The sequence below is a fragment of the Lampetra fluviatilis genome, chromosome 2, assembly GCF_964198595.1.
Source record: "Lampetra fluviatilis chromosome 2, kcLamFluv1.1, whole genome shotgun sequence".
Classification (NCBI taxonomy): Eukaryota; Metazoa; Chordata; class Hyperoartia; order Petromyzontiformes; family Petromyzontidae; genus Lampetra; species Lampetra fluviatilis.
The window spans coordinates 17,851,893-17,873,353 of NC_136276.1; the positions used below are offsets into that span (position 1 = coordinate 17,851,893).

At 45.5% G+C, this 21,461-nt stretch overlaps 1 protein-coding gene across 3 annotated transcripts in view; it reads left to right on the top strand.

Moving 5' to 3' along the window:
* XYLB (xylulokinase) overlaps window positions 1-19,250 on the top strand; it is a 168,111-nt gene extending 148,861 nt beyond the window's left edge. For 2 of the 3 annotated variants that reach the window (XM_078871457.1, XM_078871474.1), the window contains 2 exons: window positions 9,657-9,751; window positions 15,810-19,250. In XM_078871457.1, the coding sequence (XP_078727583.1) occupies window positions 9,657-9,751; window positions 15,810-15,869 (155 nt within the window). In that variant the 3' untranslated portion in view covers window positions 15,870-19,250. Of the gene's footprint in view, window positions 1-2,318; window positions 2,433-9,656; window positions 9,752-15,809 lie in introns of those variants that run through there. The other variant, XM_078871467.1, reaches the window with a different exon arrangement.
* Window positions 19,251-21,461: the final 2,211 nt, after the last annotated feature.

Sequence of the window (21,461 nt, forward strand, 5' to 3'; positions counted from 1 at the left end):
TTTGTTGAGGAAGCTCTGGTGGGGCCTGAGTTGGTGATGACCAGGTTATGGCAGGCCAAGGTTGACTAGAGGTGGCTATCAATGGAGGCTGAAATATTGCCGGGGCAGTTAAAGACTCCAGTAAGCACGAGCCTGTGAGATGGATTAGGAATGAGGTAAAGAAATTCGGAAAGCTCGTTTAAGAAGGTAGTGATGCTGCCATCTGGAGAGCGATAGATGAAAATGAGAGAAAAACATGAGAATAGGTTTTCCCCTTTTTTCTGGCAACAAAACAGGTGTTGAGATGTTAAAACACCAAACTGAAATCTTTTACAAGGAATCATGTCTGCATTAACCACAATACATTTGGCGTCCTCTGGTCTAACACCGTTTGGAACTAGGCTCAAAAGAAAGCTGTCTCTGGTGTGGACCAATCAGTTTCCAAGATAATGCATATATTATCAGAGTATGTGTTTTGTTTGCATTCTGACCACAAGTATTGTGGTTAATGCAGACATGATTCCTTATGAAAGGTTTCAGTTTAGTCTTTTAACATCTCAACACCTGTTTTGTTGCCAGAAAAAAGGGGAAAACCTATTATCATATTTTGGTACTGGCAAAGGAGGTCCCATGATGAGGGAAAAGCACTCGGTATTAGTAGTGAGGGACAGGGACTGGACCTCAAAAGTGGTGGGAGCCATTGGTAGGTAGAGCTCTTTAATTCTCAAGTCAGCATTGTAGACGACCGCTAAGCCAGCACCCCGCTGGTTAGTTGCGCGAGGTTTGTGAAGAACCTTATATCCCGGGGGCGCGACTTCCAAAGAGATGGCTGGCGGGGAGTCTGGCCTGCACCAGGTCTCGGTAATAAGCAAAAGGTCGATGTGGTGGTCCAAGATGGTATCGTGAATGAGGGCTGATTTGTTGGTAATGGAGCATGAGTTGATTAGGCCGAGGCAGATGTGTAAAGGTGGATGTGAAGATCCGAAGAGGCGCGGTGTCGAGAGATTAGAGGAAATAGCTGGTTGAAGGTGGATCTGTGAACAGCGGCCCCTGCCGCCGCTGCATCCACGGTGCCAATGCAGTCTCTGACGTTGACCGCGAAGAAGCCCGAGGCCAGAGATGGTCCTCAGGAGCGCGGATTCCAAGTGCAGGTGATGAAGAGATGGTGCATGTCGAGGCCCTATTATATCAGCCCACGCTGTCCAGGTGGTGGTGTTGGGGGGGCCAGGATTCGGGTGGACTCCGATCAGCAGCTGTGCTGCCCGGAGCAGCAAGTCCAAGTAGTGGTGGCCAAGATACATGCCGTCAGCACGCGCTCCCACGCACGTGGCGGGTGCGTACACGCCTACGTAAACACTCGTTTAGCACGCGGCGCGTACGATGGAGCGGCCAGAAGAACACGAGGTCCAGTGGAGTAGCTGACCACGCGCTGTGCTGCAGCTCGCAGGTGATGCAGCAGGGTGGACAAACCTCGCCGAGCTCCCATTCGCTGGTGGTGCTGGGCAGCAGTCAAACCCAATCTCCTATGTTGAGCGGTGGACAATCTGCGTCACGTTCCCACTCGCTGGTGGTGTTGAGCAGTGAATGGAGCACGCTGAGCTCCCACTTGCTGGCGATGCTGGGACACGCCAAGCTCCCACTCACCGATAGTGGCAGAAGAGGGGGCTTGTGAGGACGTCGCTGGCAGGAAATGGACCCGGGACGGCTGCTAAGCCGCACTGCGTGAACAATGCAGCCAGCGTCCTCCAGCCTCGTGCGTGGGAGTAGCCGGCCTCGTTCACCCGCACAGCCCCTCAGCTGTGCGAGGCGGCAGGTAAGCCGGGCTGTGTGACACTGCAGCCGGCGTTTGTCATCTGTAGCAGCGCCGCGGGGCGTGGGCAGTGCGCGCGGAGGCAGGCGGGGTTGGAGGCAGGGTTCTGCCACCGCCCAAAACTCGGGCACCACCAAAGTAATGATGAGAAAAATAATAAAGCAAAATAAATAATAATAATAAAAAAAAAGATGTAGTGAAAGATGAAAGTAAGAAGAGCAGGGGATAGTCAAGAGAGACGTGGGTAAGGTACGAGGAGTGGTAATCTAACCTATATAATTCATTTTTTGTCTGTCCGTCCGTCCGTCCATCCGTCTGCGTACGCTCCCTACCGGGGGATTTAGCTCTCGGACCGTGGGGTTCGGCGAGATTAAATTTTGCAGGTGGGCACGCCCCCGGCCCCGCGGTAAACTTAGGCATTTCCGATTTTTCGTCTCTAAACTTTAAATCAGACCGATTATCGATTTAGTGCGATGTATCTTTATTTAGTTATTTAACGCTTTATTTATTTATTTACTCTTGCCGGCAGGCGCGGACCACGGCGGTTGCCCCTGGCAACGGATAGCAACGCGTTCGCTGCGGGGTGGACGCCATTTTGAATTACCATTAAAAATATGCGCACGCATTAACACGCGACTCTGAGGTAAATTCATCAAAGTTTCACGTCCTCTTCACTCCCCCCCCACCCCAATGTGTGCAATTACTATTATAGGGTCGGTAGATAATAAAAATATAGCGATTAGACAGTATTATTGTAGCGCGGGGGGGGGGGGTAACGGCCCCAGCACCCAGCCTCAGCCGGGTGGGCTAGGCGAGGCCGGAGGCTCTGCACGGTACTAGGCCTCGACACGCAACTCTGTCAGGCGACGAATTTGTGGTATAAACTCGATATACCCAGCGTTGCCCGGGGGAAAAATACATTTAAATCTTCTGAAAACTTTAAAACATAACATTCCAATGAAAATACAACTGTGTAATTAAAATTATAAACCCGACCGCGCCAAGAATCGATTCTCTGAATCTCGAAAAGGAATCGACGGTTGTAGATTCATTTAGAATCGCCTTATTTCCGTTTAATATAAGTTGGTTATAGAGTTGATATAAACTGCTACGAATGGGAAATATCCGGCGTTGACCGGGGCTAAAATATAATTAAAAACTCCTGCAAACTTTAAAACATAACATACGAATGAAAATAAAACTCTGTAATTAAAAATGGAAACCTCCTATGCGCCAGGAATCGATTCTTTGAATCGCGCAAAGGAATCATCGAAGGTTGTAGATTCCTTTAGGATCGCCCTTAATATGTGGTGAGGGAGAGTGGTGAGTGAGGGAGAGTGGTGAGTGAGGGAGAGTGGTGAGTGAGGGAGAGTGGTGAGTGAGGGAGAGTGGTGAGTGAGGGAGAGTGGTGAGTGAGGGAGAGTGGTGAGTGAGGGAGAGTGGTGAGTGAGGGAGAGTGGTGAGTGAGGGAGAGTGGTGAGTGAGGGAGAGTGGTGAGTGAGGGAGAGTGGTGAGTGAGGGAGAGTGGTGAGTGAGGGAGAGTGGTGAGTGAGGGAGAGTGGTGAGTGAGGGAGAGTGGTGAGTGAGTGGTGAGTGAGTGGTGAGAGTGAGTGGTGAGTGAGTGATGAGAGTGAGTGGTGAGGGTGAGTGGTGAGGGTGAGTGGTGAGGGTGAGTGGTGAGGGTGAGGTTGAGTGGTGAGGGTGAGTGGTGATTGGTGAGGGTGAGGTTGAGTGGGGAGGGTGAGTGGCGGTTGTTAGTGGTGATTAGTGAGGGGTGAGTGGTGAGGGTGAGCATGAGTGGTGAGGGTGAGTTTGAGTGGTGAGCAGTGAGGGTGAGTGGTGATTGGTGAGGGTGTAATTGGTGAGGATGAGTGGTGAGGGTGAGTGGTTGTTGTGAGGGTGAGTGGTTGTTGTGAGGGTGAGTGGTGAGGGTGAGTGGTAAGAGTGAGTGGTGAGAGTGAGTGACGGTTGTGAGAGGTGATTAGTGAGTGGTGAGGGTGAGTGGTGAGGGTTAGTGGTGAGCATGAGTGGTGAGGGTGAGTGTTGAGCGTGAGTGGTGAGGGTGAGTGGTGATTGTTGAGGGTGTGATTGGTGAGGATGAGTGGTGAGTAGTGAGGGTGAGTGGTGAGGGTGAGTGGTGAGTGGTGAGTGGTGAGGGTGAGTGGCGGTTGTGAGTGGTGATTAGTGAGGGGTGAGTGGTGAGGGTGAGCGTGAGTGGTTAGGGTGAGTGGTGAGGGTGAGCGGTGAGGGTGAGCAGTGAGGGTGAGTGGTGATTGGTGAGGGTGTGATTGGTGAGGATGAGTGGTGAGTGGTCAGGGTGAGTGGTGAGGGTGAGTGGTGAGTGATGAGGGTGAGTGTTGAGGGTGAGTGGTGAGTGGTTAGGGTGAGTAGTGAGGGTGAGTGGTGAGCGTGAGTGGTGAGTGGTGGGGGAGAGTGGTGAGGGAGAGTGGTGAGGGAGAGTGGTGAGGGAGAGTAGTGAGTGGTGAGGGTGAGTGGTAAGTGGTGAGGGTGAGTGGTGATTGGTGAGGGAGAGTGGTGAGGGAGAGTGGTGAGGGAGAGTGGTGAGGGAGAGTGGTGAGGGAGAGTGGTGAGGGTGAGTAGTGAGTGGTGAGGGTGAGTGGTAAGTTGTGAGGGTGAGTGGTGATTGGTGAGGGTGAGTGGTGAGGGTGAGTGGGGAGGGTGAGTGGCGGTTGTTAGTGGTGATTAGTGAGGGCTGAGTGGTGAGGGTGAGCGTGAGTGGTGAGGTTGAGTGGTGAGCAGTGAGGGTGAGTGGTGATTGGTGAGGATGAGTGGTGAGGGTGAGTAGTGAGGGTGAGTGGTTGTTGTGAGGGTGAGTGGTTGTTGTGAGGGTGCGTGGTGAGGGTGAGTGACGGTTGTGAGAGGTGATTAGTGAGTGGTGAGGGTGAGTGGTGAGGGTTAGTGGTGAGGGTGAGTGGCGGTTGTGAGTGGTGATTAGTGAGGGGTGAGTGGTGAGGGTGAGCGTGAGTGGTGAGGGTGAGTGGTGAGGGTGAGCGGTGAGGGTGAGCAGTGAGGGTGAGTGGTGATTGGTGAGGATGTGATTGGTGAGGATGAGTGGTGAGTGGTCAGGGTGAGTGGTGAGCGGTGAGGGTGAGTGTTGAGGGTGAGTGGTGAGTGTTGAGGGTGAGTGGTGAGCGTGACTGGTGAGTGGTGAGGGAGAGTGGTGAGGGAAAGTGGTGAGGGTGAATGGTGAGGGTGAGTGGTGAGGGTGAATGGTGAGGGTGAGTGGTGAGGGTGAGTGGTGATTGGTGAGGGTGAGTGGTGAGGGTGAGTGGGGAGGGTGAGTGGCAGTTGTGAGTGGTGATTAGTGAGAGGTGAGTGGTGAGGGTGAGCGTGAGTGGTGAGGGTGAGGTTGAGTGGTGAACGGTGAGGGTGAGCAGTGAGGGTGAGTGGTGATTGGTGAGGGTGCGATTGGTGAGGATGAGTAGTGAGGGTGAGTGGTTGTTGTGAGGATGAGTGGTGAGGGTGAGTGATGAGGGTGAGTGGTAAGAGTGAGTGGTGAGGGTGAGTGACGGTTGTGAGAGGTGATTAGTGAGTGGTGAGGGTGAGTGGTGAGGGTTAGTGGTGAGCATGAGTGGTGAGGGTGAGTGTTGAGCGTGAGTGGTTAGGGTGAGTGGTGATTGTTGAGGGTGTGATTGGTGAGGATGAGTGGTGAGTGGTCAGGGTGAGTGGTGAGGGTGAGTGGTGAGAGGTGAGGGTGAGTGTTGAGGGTGAGTGGTGAGTAGTGAGGGTGAGTGGTGAGCGTGACTGGTGAGTGGTGAGGGAGAGTGGTGAGGGAGAGTGGTGAGGGTGAATGGTGAGAGTGAGTGGTGAGGGTGAGTGGCAAGTGGTGAGGGTGAGTGGTGATTGGTGAGGGTGTGATTGGTGAGGATTAGTGGTGAGTGGTGAGGGTGAGTAGTGAGGGTGAGTGCTGAGCGGTGAGGGTGAGTGGTTGTTGTGAGGGTGAGTGGTGAGAGTGAGTGGTGAGGGTGAGTTGTGAGGGTGAGTGGTGATTGTTGAGGGTGTGATTGGTGAGGATGAGTGGTGAGTAGTGAGGGTGAGTGGTGACGGTGAGTGGTGACGGTGAATGTTGAGGGTGAGTGGTGAGTGGTGAGGGTGAGTGGCGGTTATGAGTGGTGATTAGTGAGGGGTGAGTGGTGAGCGTGAGTGGTGAGGGTGAGCAGTGCGGGTGAGTGGTGATTGGTGAGGGTGTGATTGGTGAGGATGAGTGGTGAGTGGTCAGGGTGAGTGGTGAGGGTGAGTGGTTGTTGTGAGGGTGAGTGGTGAGGATGAGTGGTGAGGGTGAGTGGCGGTTGTGAGTGGTGATGGGTGAGTGGTGAGCGGTGAGGGGTGAGTGGTGAGGGTGAGTGGTGAGGGTGAGTGGTGAGGGTGAGTGCTGAGTGGTGAGGGTGAGTGGTGAGAGAGTGGTTAGTTTTGAGGGTGAGTGGTGAGGTTGAGTGGTGAGGGTTAGTGGAGAGTGGTGAGTGGTGATTGGTCAGTGGTGATTGGTGAGGATGAATGGTGAGTAGTGAGGGTGAAGTTGAGTGGTGAGGGTGAGTGGTGGTTGTGACGGTGAGTGGTGAGGGTGAGTGGTGAGGGTGAGTGGTGAGGCTGAATGGTGAGGGTGAATGGTGAGAGTGAGTGGTGAGGGAGAGTGGTGAGTGAGAGTGGTGAGGGTTAGTGGTGAGGGTGAGTGGTGAGGGAGATTGGTGAGGGAGGTTGGTGAGTGGTGAGTTGTGAGGGTGAATGGTGAATAGTGAGTGGGAGTGGTGAGTGGTGAGGATGAGTGATAAGGGTGAGTTGTGAGTGGTGAATGGTGAGGGTGAATGATGAGTACAGTCAATATGCACTGCTGTTATCATACCAGGTACCACCACCACAATATGTACTCCTCTCATCATAGCAAATACCACCACAGCAGTATGCACTGCTGTAATCATAGCAGGTTCCACCACAATATGCACTGCTGCCATCATAACAGGTACCAACACAGCAGTATGCACTGCTGTAGTGATAGCAGGTACGACCTCAGTCGGTATACACTGCTGTAGCGATAGTAGATACTGCTATCGAGTTGGTAGATACCGCTATAGTAAATACTAAAACAGTCAGTATATACCGCTACAGTCAGTCAATACTGCTACAGTCAGTATATACTACTATACAGTCAGTACATACTACCACGGTGAGTAGCTACTAGAGTCAGTAGATACTATTATTGAGTGAGTAGATACTGCTATAGATTTTGTAGTTACTACTATAGTCAGTGGATACAACTATAGAGTCAGCAGATACTATACAGTTAGTCGTTACGAGTATATAGTCGGTAGATACTACTGTAGGCCCAGTAAATACCAGAGGTGGGACAAAGTCATTGTTATGCAAGTCCAAGTCGAGTCGCAAGTCATCAAATTCATGACTCGAGTCTGACTCGAGTCCAAGTCACATGACTCGAGTCCACATCTCATAGGTGGGACAAAGTCATTGTTATGCAAGTCCAAGTCGAGTCGCAAGTCATCAAATTCATGACTCGAGTCTGACTCGAGTCCAAGTCACATGACTCGAGTCCACACCTCTGGTAAATACTACTATGGTCAGTAGTTTTTACAGTCACTAAATACTACTACACAGTCAGTAGCTACTACTGGCTCAGTAGATACTACGGTACAGTCAGTAGATACTACTACAGAGTCAATAGATACCACTTCCTCTGTTGTATGTAAGGTGTTGTTAGTATATATACCTACGAGGGGTAAGATATTTTTTGAGGGGGGGGGAGACCGCAATTTTCGGAAACCTTTTGACATCAACTATTTACCCCACACTTTCTACAACTTTTTGGACTTGTGAAAGCCTCTTATATATTTGTTGGTGGAGAAATGTACAAACAGCCCACCGGGCTTTGACAATACCTTAGTATCTGTGTATATATATGTAAGGTTTTTAAGAAATATATTTTTCACCCGGGCAAAGCCGGGTACTTCCGCTAGTAGTAGATAAAGAGTGGGAGCGACATGGGACTGCAGCCAGCTGCTGCCATCGCCATCTTCATGGGACGGGAAAGCCACCACGCAGAAGAAGAGATGCTTAACTAGTCATCAGCATTGGAGATGTGTTACAACATAACATTTTCTAACAAACCCGACATCCCAACTGGGATGCCACACTTCTTATTGCACACTGTATTGAAGATAGGTTACTACTCTTCCATAAGTGGCATTACACTGCTATTTAAATGTGTATTCTATTTCTTTGTTTCAATCCAATTAGTGTCAGTTCACACACATCATAATCAATGCTGCTCAATGTAGAGTTACACAAACACACGAATAGTGAAATGGGCATTAACAAAGCAATTATCATTGTAACAAATAGTGCTAAACATCAGGGAAAGATGGCTCAGTGAATGAGTTCCATATGGGCATGGAAATCTGAGTATTTACAATTAAGTGCAGTGAGCTCCTTATTAGTAATGGAATGAGGCAACGATTCATCGACTAAAATCGCTGTTTTCACTTGCATTATATGCATTGAGTTGTGTGTGTAAGTATACATAATTTGCAATGGACATTGATTATGTACAAATGTTAAGCTAATCTACATTTATGGTTATGGTCAAACAAAACTAGACAAATCAAACGAGACAGATCATATAAATAAGATAGACAATACAAATGAAACAACATTCTCCAGACAGACAATATAAGCCAGACAGACAGAACGAGCTCAACAATAGAATTGAGACAGATGGGATCAACCAGACACGCAAATGACACAGACAATGTAAAAGCGGCGGACATTACAAACGAAACAGACCGGACGAGACGTACAGAATAAACAAGACACATAAAATGGATGGGAAAAAAAATAACACAAACCAGACAGAGCCAATGAAACGGGCTAAATAAATGAGACGTACAGGAAAAAAACAACGTTGGACAATACAAATGTGACAATAAAGCCAAGACAGATGAGCACCCCTCATTTATCATTTGTGCAAGGAAACACTTTTGTGTAGAGAGACACACTTTGCCTTGATTATGTTGTTGTGTGTAATTGTCATTGAAGGATGCAGACGTGTTAATAATAATAATAAGCAAATAAGCCAAGTTCAATTTTACTGCTCATGACGCTCGTGACTCACTTACTGACGTCATTATTACCATGGTCGATATATGCTATTCTGTTGTGGCTGGTATTGATTTAAATACATACTAACTTAACCTTTAAGGCTAAAGCAGTTGTCCATTGGAACAAAGAAAATACTGTACAGTGCAAAGTGGATGGGGGGGGGGGGATACAGGAATGTTATTCTGCGGTTGCTAAATTAGGAGAAACAGAAATTATGGCGGCAGCGACGATTTAATTAATGAAATCCGTTACTTGCAATTAAATGTCACAAGGACTGGATGCTCATTAATTCAACAAAAATCTACGTTTGGGAATACGACACTTAATTAGTGCGTTTGGGTTGACTCATCTTTAGTGAGCTGTTAAAATCCAATCAAGGGTGACAATGAGAAAAGTCCAGGTACGCGAGTCTGGGACAGCACACAGCCTTCTCAGCGCATCGTCAGCAGGGATCGTGTACAGGTGTCACCGATACCGGCAATTAAAGCCTCTCTCACACGATGGCCGGGTCTGCTTTAATTTCACTTCACCGCCCTTTCCATGAAGTGCCTCGCGAGAAACCATGAGCGTCCTTTATTTATTTAACGTGGGATACACCGATATCCCTTGAAATAAAGATAGCATGACTATTATTTTTGTCCTAATTAGTGTGCGATTAATAATAATATCCAGGCTGACAATGCCCAAGGTACACCAATGGCATGCATATATGGCTGACCGCCTCTCTCGATCCGTGCAGGTCTACTCGCCGCATCGGGTCTATCCTTCTCGGACACGGTGCGCGCCGCTCCCTCCTGCCAGCTCGCCACGCGGCCCAGTCAAGACTCTGCCAAGGTGAGAACTGCTAACACGTGCACGCGCACAGATGGACGTGTGGCAGCGTGGGGTAGTGCTGTGCGCTTGCTGAATACCGCCTTGGTGACCTCTGAACCATGGTGCAGTCAGTGGAGTAACAGGTAGAGATCCAGCGCTGCAATTGCTTGCTTACACCACAGAGGTCGCAAACGGGTTTTGATTCCTTACCCGTACCCGGCCGCACCAGGGTCGAAAATGGGTACCCGTACCCGGCCGGGTACGGGTAGCCGGGTATCGGGTAGGGTACGGGTATCGGGTACCCGGTTGCGACCTCTGTTACACCACTGCTGGTAGGAGGGCCTCTGCCAGAGGGAGGTCTTAGAGCGCTCCAATCGAGGGTATTTGTCCTATTCCACACTGGCCACACCGTCTTGGAAGAGATGGAAGTAACCGCACCCTATCCCACCACATGCAACCTGCCAATCTAGTAGCGATTTATACTGCAGGGCGGATAGAAGCGGAGACATTTAAGAAACACACCCATTGTTGCAACTGCTGCTGCACGGGGAGATGGAATCAAATTAGTGACCTTTGCACACCAGGGCAGCGCCCCTTTAGTCATAAGTGCAGTCGTAGACATACCTGGGGCATATGGTGAGTATTAATAGAGGAGGCAGCGTGTAATTATGCTCCGTATGTCCGCCACCATCACTGCAAATAGAGCACTTTGAAGGTGGGGTACGTGGGTTACGTCTTGCGAGATAAGATACTGTAAAGTGGTCAAGAGTAGGCAGCACTGCAAATGTGTTCAAGTCCTATGTGCACAAAATATGAACATTATCCCCTAGATCAGTGCTTCTGGAGTTTGCCTATTCACGTGGATTTTTTCCGGGTCCTCTGGTCTTTCCCTCCACATTTTAAACATGCGTTTAGAGTATTTGGCTGTTATAAATTTCCACGTGATAAGCCACTTCGTTGAGCTGTCATTTGCGGCCAGGTCGCTTCCGAAAACGAGCTTTATAGCTCAGTGGGGCCTTACCTGGTAAAATAAAAAAGTTTAGTTTAGAATAGATTGATTTGTGTTTTATTTATCAGATTCTTCATTTTTCTCCAGGCCCTTTCAGATTTACCAATTGGATTTGAATAATGTACTCTTCCGCTAATTAGCTGCTTCCCATTGAATATACAGCCCACCATCATGCCCACTGCAGCCATATGCCCTGCACCTCGCTGCTTTTATTTTGTAGCTGCATAGGAAGAAAACACGCCTCTAGATGCAAATGCAACAGCCGTGTTTCCTAGCATTCCTTCTTAAGTCTTCTGTGCAGCATCATCTCTCTTGGTAGCCGTTTTATGCACACACACATACACTTTGTTTCAGATAGAAGTCCCCAATGCATTGCATTTCTGATAGAAGTTCACGACATATTCATATTTGTGTAGTGAGAACAGATGCCGTCTGCGTACAGTAGTGTGCTGGGATACATTACCCATGAGAGGCGATATACATCTTAGGCACATTATATAGAAATCCATGCATAGGGATGGACCATTGCTGCCTGCAGTGATGGGCCATTACTACCTTGTAGACATGCGCCATCAATGCCTGTAGGGATGGACCGTCAGTGCCTGTAGGGATGGGCCGTCAGTGCCTGTAGGGATGGACCATCAGTGCCTGTAGGGATGGACCATCAGTGCCTGTAGGGATGGGCCGTCAGTGCCTGTCTCGTTGATTCCAGCTGCTGGGAGCGCCGTGGTGCTGGATTGACTTGCAACTTGTTCTCTTTACACACGACAGGGAGCTGGTGTGGTTTATCAATTAGTCCATTTCCCACACTCACTGAGAGCCTCTCAAGTGAAATGCAGACGAGTGTTTGCAAAAGGGATATATTATGAACGTAAAACGAGAACATTTTTCCATCTCAGATTCGCCAATGATAGCCACGATTACAATCAATGGAAAGGAACCACATGTGAAAGAAGAACTGCACGAAGAAACTATGCTATATGGATACGAGATAAACGTGACAAAAAGAACTTCACGGACAACACGTTTGGTAAATGAAACAACTTTTGGAGGAACAGACGTCGCTGAACACGGGGGTTACGTTAATGGAAAATTCCGTGTTGGGCAAAACCGTGTTGAACAAATATTATACCTTTTTGGGAAGAATTGGGTTGCGTTCCTTGGTCAGAAATTATCACCCGCTCCCTCTTTGTTTAACTAATTCTACAGGATGTCCACCCTTGCACTTTTTAGTTTTCAATTTCACCTCAACACAAAACCCACGTCTCCATTCCTCTTCCCGCACCGCAGCACTTACTCCCAACACTCGCTGCTGGCTCTGTCACTCGAACGTTAACAATTCACCATCTTGTCATCCGTATGACTCACGTCAGCGACTGGACAGCTAGTGGCAATGTGTAAACATTTGCGTTGTGCATTTGTAATGTGCTGTTGTGTTGTTGTCCGTGAGCGTGTTGATGATTCGCCATCTAGGCGTCCGTCTGTCTGAAGTCCTCAACGACTGCACGGCTAGGTGCATGCGGCAATGTGTGTGGACATTTGCGTTGTGCCTTTGTGCATGTTGAGTGTGTAACATCACATGAAAAAAACACACGTGGTAAATACATTTCTCTCACAGTCGATTCGTTCACGCCTTCCAACGGATGCAGCACTCTCCCGGCACTTCTTGTCGACGGGGAGATGAGACTTTTATCAGCGTCAAACCGCGTAGAGCCGAAACATCCCTGTGTTCCGGAAAACAGACCTCATTGTGTAAACCGTGGATAGCCGAAACAAGCGTTCGATAATGCCGCATTGAGCAAGATGTTTCTGTTGAGCTCAAGCACTTACGGAAGGCACCTTGTGATCAAACTGATTAACTAAGAGGATAACGAGAACAGGAGACAGTGTTTTAGAATGCTGATCTTGATAATAAAAGCAGCATATCGACGTGTCTAAAAAAATAATTTGTAATCAGTGCATAATGGCTGCCATCACTTTGGATCCGAGGTGTGGATAATGGCAGAACAATTAGAACAAAAGCATAGATTTGTGCAAAGAAAAAGCATGCAGAGATGCACACTAGGAATTGCACTCAAAGACAGAAAAAAGAGCACATGAATTATGGAACAAATGCAAACTAGACACACCATACTGAATGCTGGGAAGCGCACATAATTAGAGAGTATGATCGCTGATGAAGAAGTCTGGTGACAAGAGAGAGAGACAGAAACACAGAGATCCAAGGCTCAAACCCAGTACCTCAACGGCGCTTTGCTCTGTATCATGAACTGAACAATTTTTATCAGGTAGTGTGGGTAAAGCTACAAATCTTAAAAAATTAAACAAAAGCATATAATGCTTACGGGGATGGCCACAATGAATATGGAGCAATGATATCGGTTCATGTTCAAAATTGGGATAGGTTTCAGCATCACAAGATCGTAGAGGCCATGATCCACTTGGGACAGTTTTGGGGCGATCGTTAACCATGATAAACTATGTATGTGTAGTGTCAGTGAGTCGGAGACGAGGTTTATAGAGGCACCTTCTTTATTGAACACACGAGATCTCGCCTGCACTCACTCTCCAGTCGCTAGCCTATACACAACACGAGCCGTCTAACACCGACGGCGCTGACAGAGACAGCCAACAACTATCTAACGGCGCAATGTCGAGCGAAGACGGCAGCGACGATGGCGACGAGACGACAGCGACGATCCAATCCCAGAACCGGTACCCTCGAGCTCTTGCACTCGGCCCTTTTTATGCTCCCAGCGCGGCCTGGCTCCGCCCTGGCCGCACCTCCCTTCTCGAACCCACCAGCAGGTTCCAGGGGCCTCCAGATGGGGCCCTCCATGACCCTTGCCCCAGTTCCTCCGCCCTGCCGACACACCCGTGTATATGCTCACCGGCGTGTGTACTGTTTCTCCACCATAGTTGCCGTTGCTGGTCACCAGACGGCGCTATTACACTACATATGTATGTAATTTGAACTTATTTTGCTCCGTACGTAGCCAGCCGTGCTCATCAGAGGTGCGGGGGGAGGACAACAAACTCAACACAAAAGAAGTTCTAACGAAATTAGATTTCAATCAAAATTTTAAAGTTTATAGCTACAGTGGCTTCCTAGTTTCGGAAGGAAGAGCATTTCAGATGGATGCAGAAGCGCATCTGAAAGTGCGCGATGCATTGAATGTCTTTTGTTCGGTGGCTAGCCAAAATCCGCCGCTGCGAGGATGACCGGAGTTCGCGTGGTGATGGTTTATGCTTCTTGACGAGATCAGCAAGGTATTGTGGTTCATTTCTGGCAAGTACTGTGTAATAATGAGTGCAAGCTTCTAATGTATTCGTTTGGCAACCGGAAGTCACTGCAGCTCGGCAAGCACTGGACGGACATGGTCGGATCTTGAAGTAACCATCATGACACGTGCCAGGGAATTTTGTACACACTGCAGCTCGGTCATGTATTTTACCAGACGTCCCGTAGAGTAGTGAACTATGGCAACTTGGAAGGCAAGAGAATGAAGTGGCACTACTCTCCAGCCAAAGCAGAGAGTTTTTTTGCAATGATTTGTCATCTCAGCCCAGTTACCAATTGCATGTATTTGTTTTTTCAGTGAAGCTTTTTGTGCGTGTGCAACAGATGATGAATATACAGTGCACTACTCTATACGGAGTGTAGAGTGTTGCGTAATCAAGGCCTATTGAAGCTGTGGTTCGATCCGTAGATGTGTGGTGTCATCTACCGGGGCCTTTCCTCAACGTGCTTTGATTAAAAGGGTTGCCAGAAGGATGTTATTCACCTATGTGATAATAGCACAAATAGTAATATGATGATAAATTAAAACATTAGTTAACATGAATATAGTAAGTACATTTGGAACACCGTTGAAGTTATTCAGCTACAAACAAATATGAAAGGCATTTTGAATTTAAATAATTGACGACAAAGAGAGACGTTAACCTTTTACTGTAACTATACTAATAAAGATGAAGCGATAAGTGTACAAAGCAAAATGGTACTTTTTATCATAATATTGCGAAATGAGTGCATATCTGTAAGATGAGCACTATCTTCTCACAACTGGTCTCATTCCATCAATCAATTTGCAAAGAAAATATGAAAGGGAAAAATTGCGATGCCATTGTGTAAATCAATTAAGAAGATCCCATGCTACATGTCTAATTTCTTAGAAACACAGATGGAAAAATTGCCTTTTAATTTGAAATTGCCATAATTTAATGAAAGTAAGTAATTACGCTGTCACGCTGCAGCTCCTGTAGTTTTTGTTTAGTCTCACAAAGAAAGAAATAAAACTCGAGCACTTAGAGCGCACAAGTGCACTCGCTACGGCTTGTTTGATGGTGAGCTTAGGCATTGGAATTAAAATGAGCGTTCACCACACTTAGCCTCATTTGTAAATGCAACCGTGAAAAAAGAAGGGAAAGAAACATAATTCACGTGCAATTAACAAAACACGCAGGTTATGCAAGTGATGAAGCGTGGGTGGAATGTGATGCTCATCAAAATGGCAAGCGCGTGTCACGAAGTTTAAAGAGCCTCGAAGCATCAAGATGCATTCGGGTCTCGTCGCGCAGTTCCCTGCCAAACAGCAATAAAGTCAATACAAGATGCCTGGATACAGAGTGTGTCTCAGCAGTGTATACAATTACATTTTGACAATGTATGTACGCTCTCTCCATTCATGTATGCCGAGTGTAAGTAAATGGAATGAACACAAAATGCATTAGATAATCCTGGAAAAGGTCGGGTTCTGCAAACTCCTCTCATTTGTGCAAATGCTATGGATCCACCAAAACTCCCATTATGGGGTGACAGGACACGGCCATGTTTCGACGTTGTGATGTATTCCCAATGCTGCTGAGAAACAAGGGAAATTAGGCGCAACCAACTCTTATTTCACTTGCAGAGACTGCGAGTGCGATAAGAGTTTGCGCTATCATCTGCAATTTCCCTTGGATAAGATACCGATGATGACGACGACGGAAATAATGATGATCATCACGCACTTGCTGCTGCATGATGTAGCGAACATCACTGACTACTACCGCCCTGTCATGCTGCAGGTTTATGCAGCCATGTTGGAACGCTTCCAGCGCCTGGAGCAGACCTTGGTGGGTCCATGAAGGCCATGACGGTCTCCCTTACCCTGCGTGAAGATCTGCGGGGCCTCGCACCCTTCAGCATGGCCCCGCATTTGGAGCATCTCCTTGAGCTTCGAGGAACACAACTCAACATTCCACAACGTCGTAAACCATGGATGTTCACAGCAGGCGCATAGTAAGGATGATTAGAAAGGTCACAGAACATACAGTGACAGATTGACGTGTACTATATGTCGCACTCATCTCTGTTGGCGTCCCAGATCCAGTGTGTAATTGAATATTCCTGTAGTGGGAGCCCAGTCTCTCCATAGCACTACGATTGTTGACTCCCCACAAAGCAGTATTCCTTTCAGTGATTCAAGGGATAATGGGCTGACTCAACTCTAAACCACAATTTTACCCTTAACCTTAAAATTGTTAGACAGTGCCACCTGGCCAATAATGTACACATCATGCAAAACAATCATTATGTACTGTCTCAGTAGATTATGAGTAACCATAAATAAAGAGGTAATGTGATTGTATAATTCCTAAAATTAAATAAACATTTAAGCCACAATCGTATTACTGCTTCCCGATATAAGAGACAACGCTCTGCTGATGAGACTCGGTGAATCTGAAAGGCAATCCTATTATTTTCCATGTTTTAAAAACTGTAGAGCTGTTGCGTTTTGAGATGACCAAAGCGTTAACCAGGCTACTGGGAAGGGAGGTGTTGCCATGCTGTTTACAGTCAGCGTTACCAAATGCAGGAAAACAGACATTGCCAAATTCAATGTATTTAACACTACAATTTCCATGCCCTGAACATGTGTCAGATTTGCCACTCACATTCAAAGTATTAGCACGTTGCATGTGGGTGCCTTGGGAAACACTGAGTTTTTGAAGTCTGACCTGTGAATGGACTTTAAAACATTCCTTACATGTTTATATACTATTCCTGGTCATGGTGCACACTGGATTGTCCCCTTCAATGAGATTTACTTTGAAATCATACAGAACATTGTGGAGCTCAGCGGCAAGTGTGCGCTATCGAGTTTGCATCGAGTGGATATCTCAATTCCCACAGCCACCAAAGTGTCATCTGCTCTTGGGGGATAAAGGTCTGTCCGTGGTATGCAGACATCGTGGAGAATAATCTGAAAATGTGAAACATTTTCTTCAGAAACGCTTACAATTATGAAATAAAGCCACTTCTGTCGCAAACCATTTCCAAGATTTCCTCGTCACATACGATGTCAATGGGATCTTTCAGGTGATGGATCATTATTCAACTGCCCAAACAAGGGAATATCACCGGTATTGTTAATGTTTAGTTTTAAAAAGATTGCCTTTGGGAAGCACATACTGTATTACCACCAAAGATTAAAGTGTTTCCATGTTCATTAAACCAGCTGTGCCAATGCTCAACTCCATTGACGCCATTGAGCCAGAGGAGGAAACGTAACATTCCTGGCGTTACGCAGGATGATTGTAAAGGCCATCCGTAGATGTGCCATATAGGAGAAAAATACATTAATTTACATATTAGTATGAGTATATGATCTATACAAATGTTCGATTCATTCTAAAGTTTGTGTTTTTTGTTTGTGGGGATTCATTTGTTTCCTCAGGTGTTGGCAATGTACGTAAAATAGTTCAATAATCCCAAGACGGCGACAGTGCAGGAAAAAGCTCTCCATGGGCATTGTGGTTCATGTTGAATTTAAATCAAGTCTCTCGTGTTAGAAGACAGCAAGCTAAGCTCTAGAGCTGACTGAGCTTAAACAAGTGACTGGTATTATATAAGACGTTGTTGTGGGCGAGGGTCTAGAGAAGTGAAGCGCCATCTGAGCAGATGATTCAGTTTAAATAAACCAAGGGTGTCATTGACTCTAACCACTTCAGTATGCCTACACGGTCCCCAAATCTGATATCTCTTTCTTTGACCAATTGTGTTGGAGGATCTGTTAAATGAAGATAAATAATTGTGTATAAAATGTAATCCACCACAAACCATTGCCAAGAAATGTGGCAATGATAACAATTGCAGGTGGAATGTTCACGATTGTTTTGCCAAAAATCTTCAAGGTAATAATTCTAATGTAAAATGCGCATTCCATCCCAGGATCCAAATGCGCAATGCATGAAAAACAGGATACAAAACCAGAACCAGGGCAACCGACCAAACTAAAGAGTGAAGGCCACTTTATGGAGATGGGTTTTCAAAGCAGACAAATATATCTACCGACTCTGATTGCTTGATTTCGAGTGGCAAGGCGTTCCATAGCTTGGGTTCCACGCTAACAAAAGCCCGATCACCAAAAAAGTGGAACCTATCGACTTGGGAGTACTGGGCAGTTGTAGATCAAAATATCTTAAGGACCTTGATGATAGACTACAACAGTGTGAACACAATAAAGGACGCGAAGTTTAAGTGTGTAGATAGGAAATCACGGCGGTAAAACATGTGTTATCGTATGCTCTAAGGCATATTTAACATTTGTAGCATTTGCCATCAAAATATGATTTCCTTCAAAACCGGGGAACTTTACGATTGAGCACCCTGTGCTCAGAAGATAAGGTTCAACAAGAACACTTAACTCAACAATACAGTATATATACGCCTTAAGTACCATTTTAGAAATAGCTGAGCAGAGGGACCCAGGAACAAAATGCCAGTGTTAATGAGAAGACTTTTTCCCAGATGCCTCAGTCTCAGCCATGTTAATGATCACAAGTTGACCATATGGGGATCCATACCAAGGGAGCATCCAATTGCCAGCATAAGAAGGTGTTCTTCACAATGTGTTTTTTTTATATTAACTCTGCTTCAAAGTGGAACGTCTCATCAGCACTTTTATGAGTTGGCGTCATAACACGTGGGGATGCCATGTTCTCGGGATAGTTGTGTTTTGGGTTCTTTCTGCTGTTAGATTTTAAACACAATTTTTTGTTGTAGTAGTTTTTTTGATACCCCCCCCCCACACGGTGCCACCGTTGGTCTAACTGATGTCTGATGATGTGCAAATCAGATCGTCTTCTTTAGGGAAACACCTCTAATTTGCTATTAAAATGTAACACTATTTTTAAAAAAATACTATAACAGTAACCAAAAAGTGCTGTTTTCTCTCAGCAGAGGCTCCTCCACCTAATAATGTTATCTAATATACATTCATTTTTTTGTATATGTAAACAAACCGTACATTTTAATGGTACATTTTAAATGTATATCACGGCGTACAAGGGAATAGTGTTTCACAATTGTGGATTAAATATGCAAATTAACAAGCACATAATGCTATGTTTAGCACGTAATGTGGTTCCAAAAAAATTTAATTTGAGAATAATTTGCATACTTAAGAAGCTATGTGAAATACAAACCAAAATACATGAAGTATAGTAAATGTTCTTTGAATTATTATTTCGATTCGTTGACTAATGACTGAGGTGATTGAAGGTCTGTACTGTATTTATGTGATTAAATTATGAAATAATTAATCGCGTGACTTAATTTTTCTCCAAAGCCTTGATTTCCATTACGTAATAAAGCAAATCATTTCATACGGTAATTGAAAAGAACGAGGGGCATGATTCTAGGCAGTCTCTTGCAGACATAGGAGCAAATTAGACTTTTCCCACCAAACATGTACAGAAACTGCCTTTCCGCTTAAGTAAAAAGCATCTTTAAATTACATTTCAGAAGCAACAGCAAGAACAAACCCTTGAGGAAACATCAATGGTGAGTCACTCACGACTCCCATATCCTGCTCATTTTCCAGCCAGTCAGCCGCTGGTAGTTGTTACAAGCGCAGGTATCGATACATTTTTTGGATCAAGAGCTGCGCGAGCCCACTCAACTAGGGCTGAACGATTAATCGGTTTCAAATCGAAATCGAAATTTTTATCAATGCGATTAGCAAATCGCAAAGGCTGCATTTTTTTGCGATTTGAAAAGTCCTATTAGTTTCTTATTGGAATTGTTTCATTATTTATTATTATGACTTTATTTATTTAACTTAACAATTGTTTAACACGTAGGCTTTCGCGACCAATATTATTCATAATCAACGTTTTTGGGTTTAGATCGCGTTATTTATAAATGTGTCATAACCCTCCACCACCCGACACGGCCAATGAGTAAAAAAGTGTCACGTTGACAAAAGACAAATTAGTTCACTGCTTTAGCCCACCGGTGTGTTGAAGCGCGAAACCACAACATTTACAATTTGAGTACGACGTTTCGCTGGTAATTGCATCCAGCATCATCGGGCAATTCGCCAGAATGGTGAGGCTCTGCTGTGTCTCCCGTTCTTATATAGAGCAGCAGCAGGGTGACGTCATCATTAACTCATTAACTCATCAGGTGCAAAGATTTGAGGTGGGACTTATTGTAATTATATACTAGATTAGTAATCAGGCTATTGTTACCATGCGAGTTGTAGATTCGTAATCATTTGGAATGTGTTTTATTGTGATTATGCTACATTAGTCATCAGTGTTTGTTTCCCTTATAAGGAATTGTAATGTATCTTATTTAATAATACGCTTCCAGGCTGCACTAAGCCTGTAGCTGTCTGAGCGATTCAAGTTATTTCTGTTTCTCTCAATTTCAATCGATTCTCTAATTAGTCTTTGCCAGTAGTAACTAGTTTTACACAACACTTCAACGTTGTCAAAATCAATTGAGTGTCCCTGTTGGCATGCATGTTCTGCCACTGCCGACAGTTGTGTTTGTGATCATTTAATATTTCTCTGGTGTTCTTTTAGTCTTACACTAACGTTACGCCCTGTCTGTCCAATATAGCATCTGCCACATACACAATTAATCCGATATACACCTTCTGTTGATAATTTAGGTAATTCGTCTTTAGTGCACGTTACTAGTTGTTGAATTTTGTCTACTGTACCAAATCTTACTGTAATGTTTTGCTTTTGCAAAACACAGGAGTAACTGACAAATTAGCCCGTATTATTAAATAAGATACATTACAATTCCTTATAAGGGAAACAAACACTAACTGATTACTAATGTAGCATAATCACAATAAAAACATTCCAAATTATTACTAATCTACAACTCGCATCGTAACAATAGCCTGATTACTAATCTAGTATATAATTACAACAACTCCCCCCTCAAATCTTTGCACCTGATGAGTTAATGAGTTAATGATGACGTCACCCTGCTGCTGCTCTATATAAGAACGGGAGACACAGCAGAGCCTCACCATTCTGGCGAATTGCCCGATGATGTTGGATGCAATTACCAGCGAAAAGTCGTACTAAAATTGTAAATGTTGTGGTTTCGCGCTTCAACACACCGGTGGACTATAGCAGTGAACTAATTTGTCTTTTGTCAACGTGACACTTTTTTACTGATTGGCCATGTCGGGTGGTGGAGGGTTACGACACATTTATAAATAACGCGATCTAAACCCAAAAACGTTGATTATGATTAACAATTATTCTATGTTTGATTGTTCTATTCAATTACATTTTTAAATAAATACATGTTGGATGCAATTCATATATTTTAAGTTCTCATCCTTGCATTAGAATATATAGAGCAGTTAATATTTTGATGGTATCGTGTGGTAATGCTCCATCACATGTTTTTAATCTATTACACAG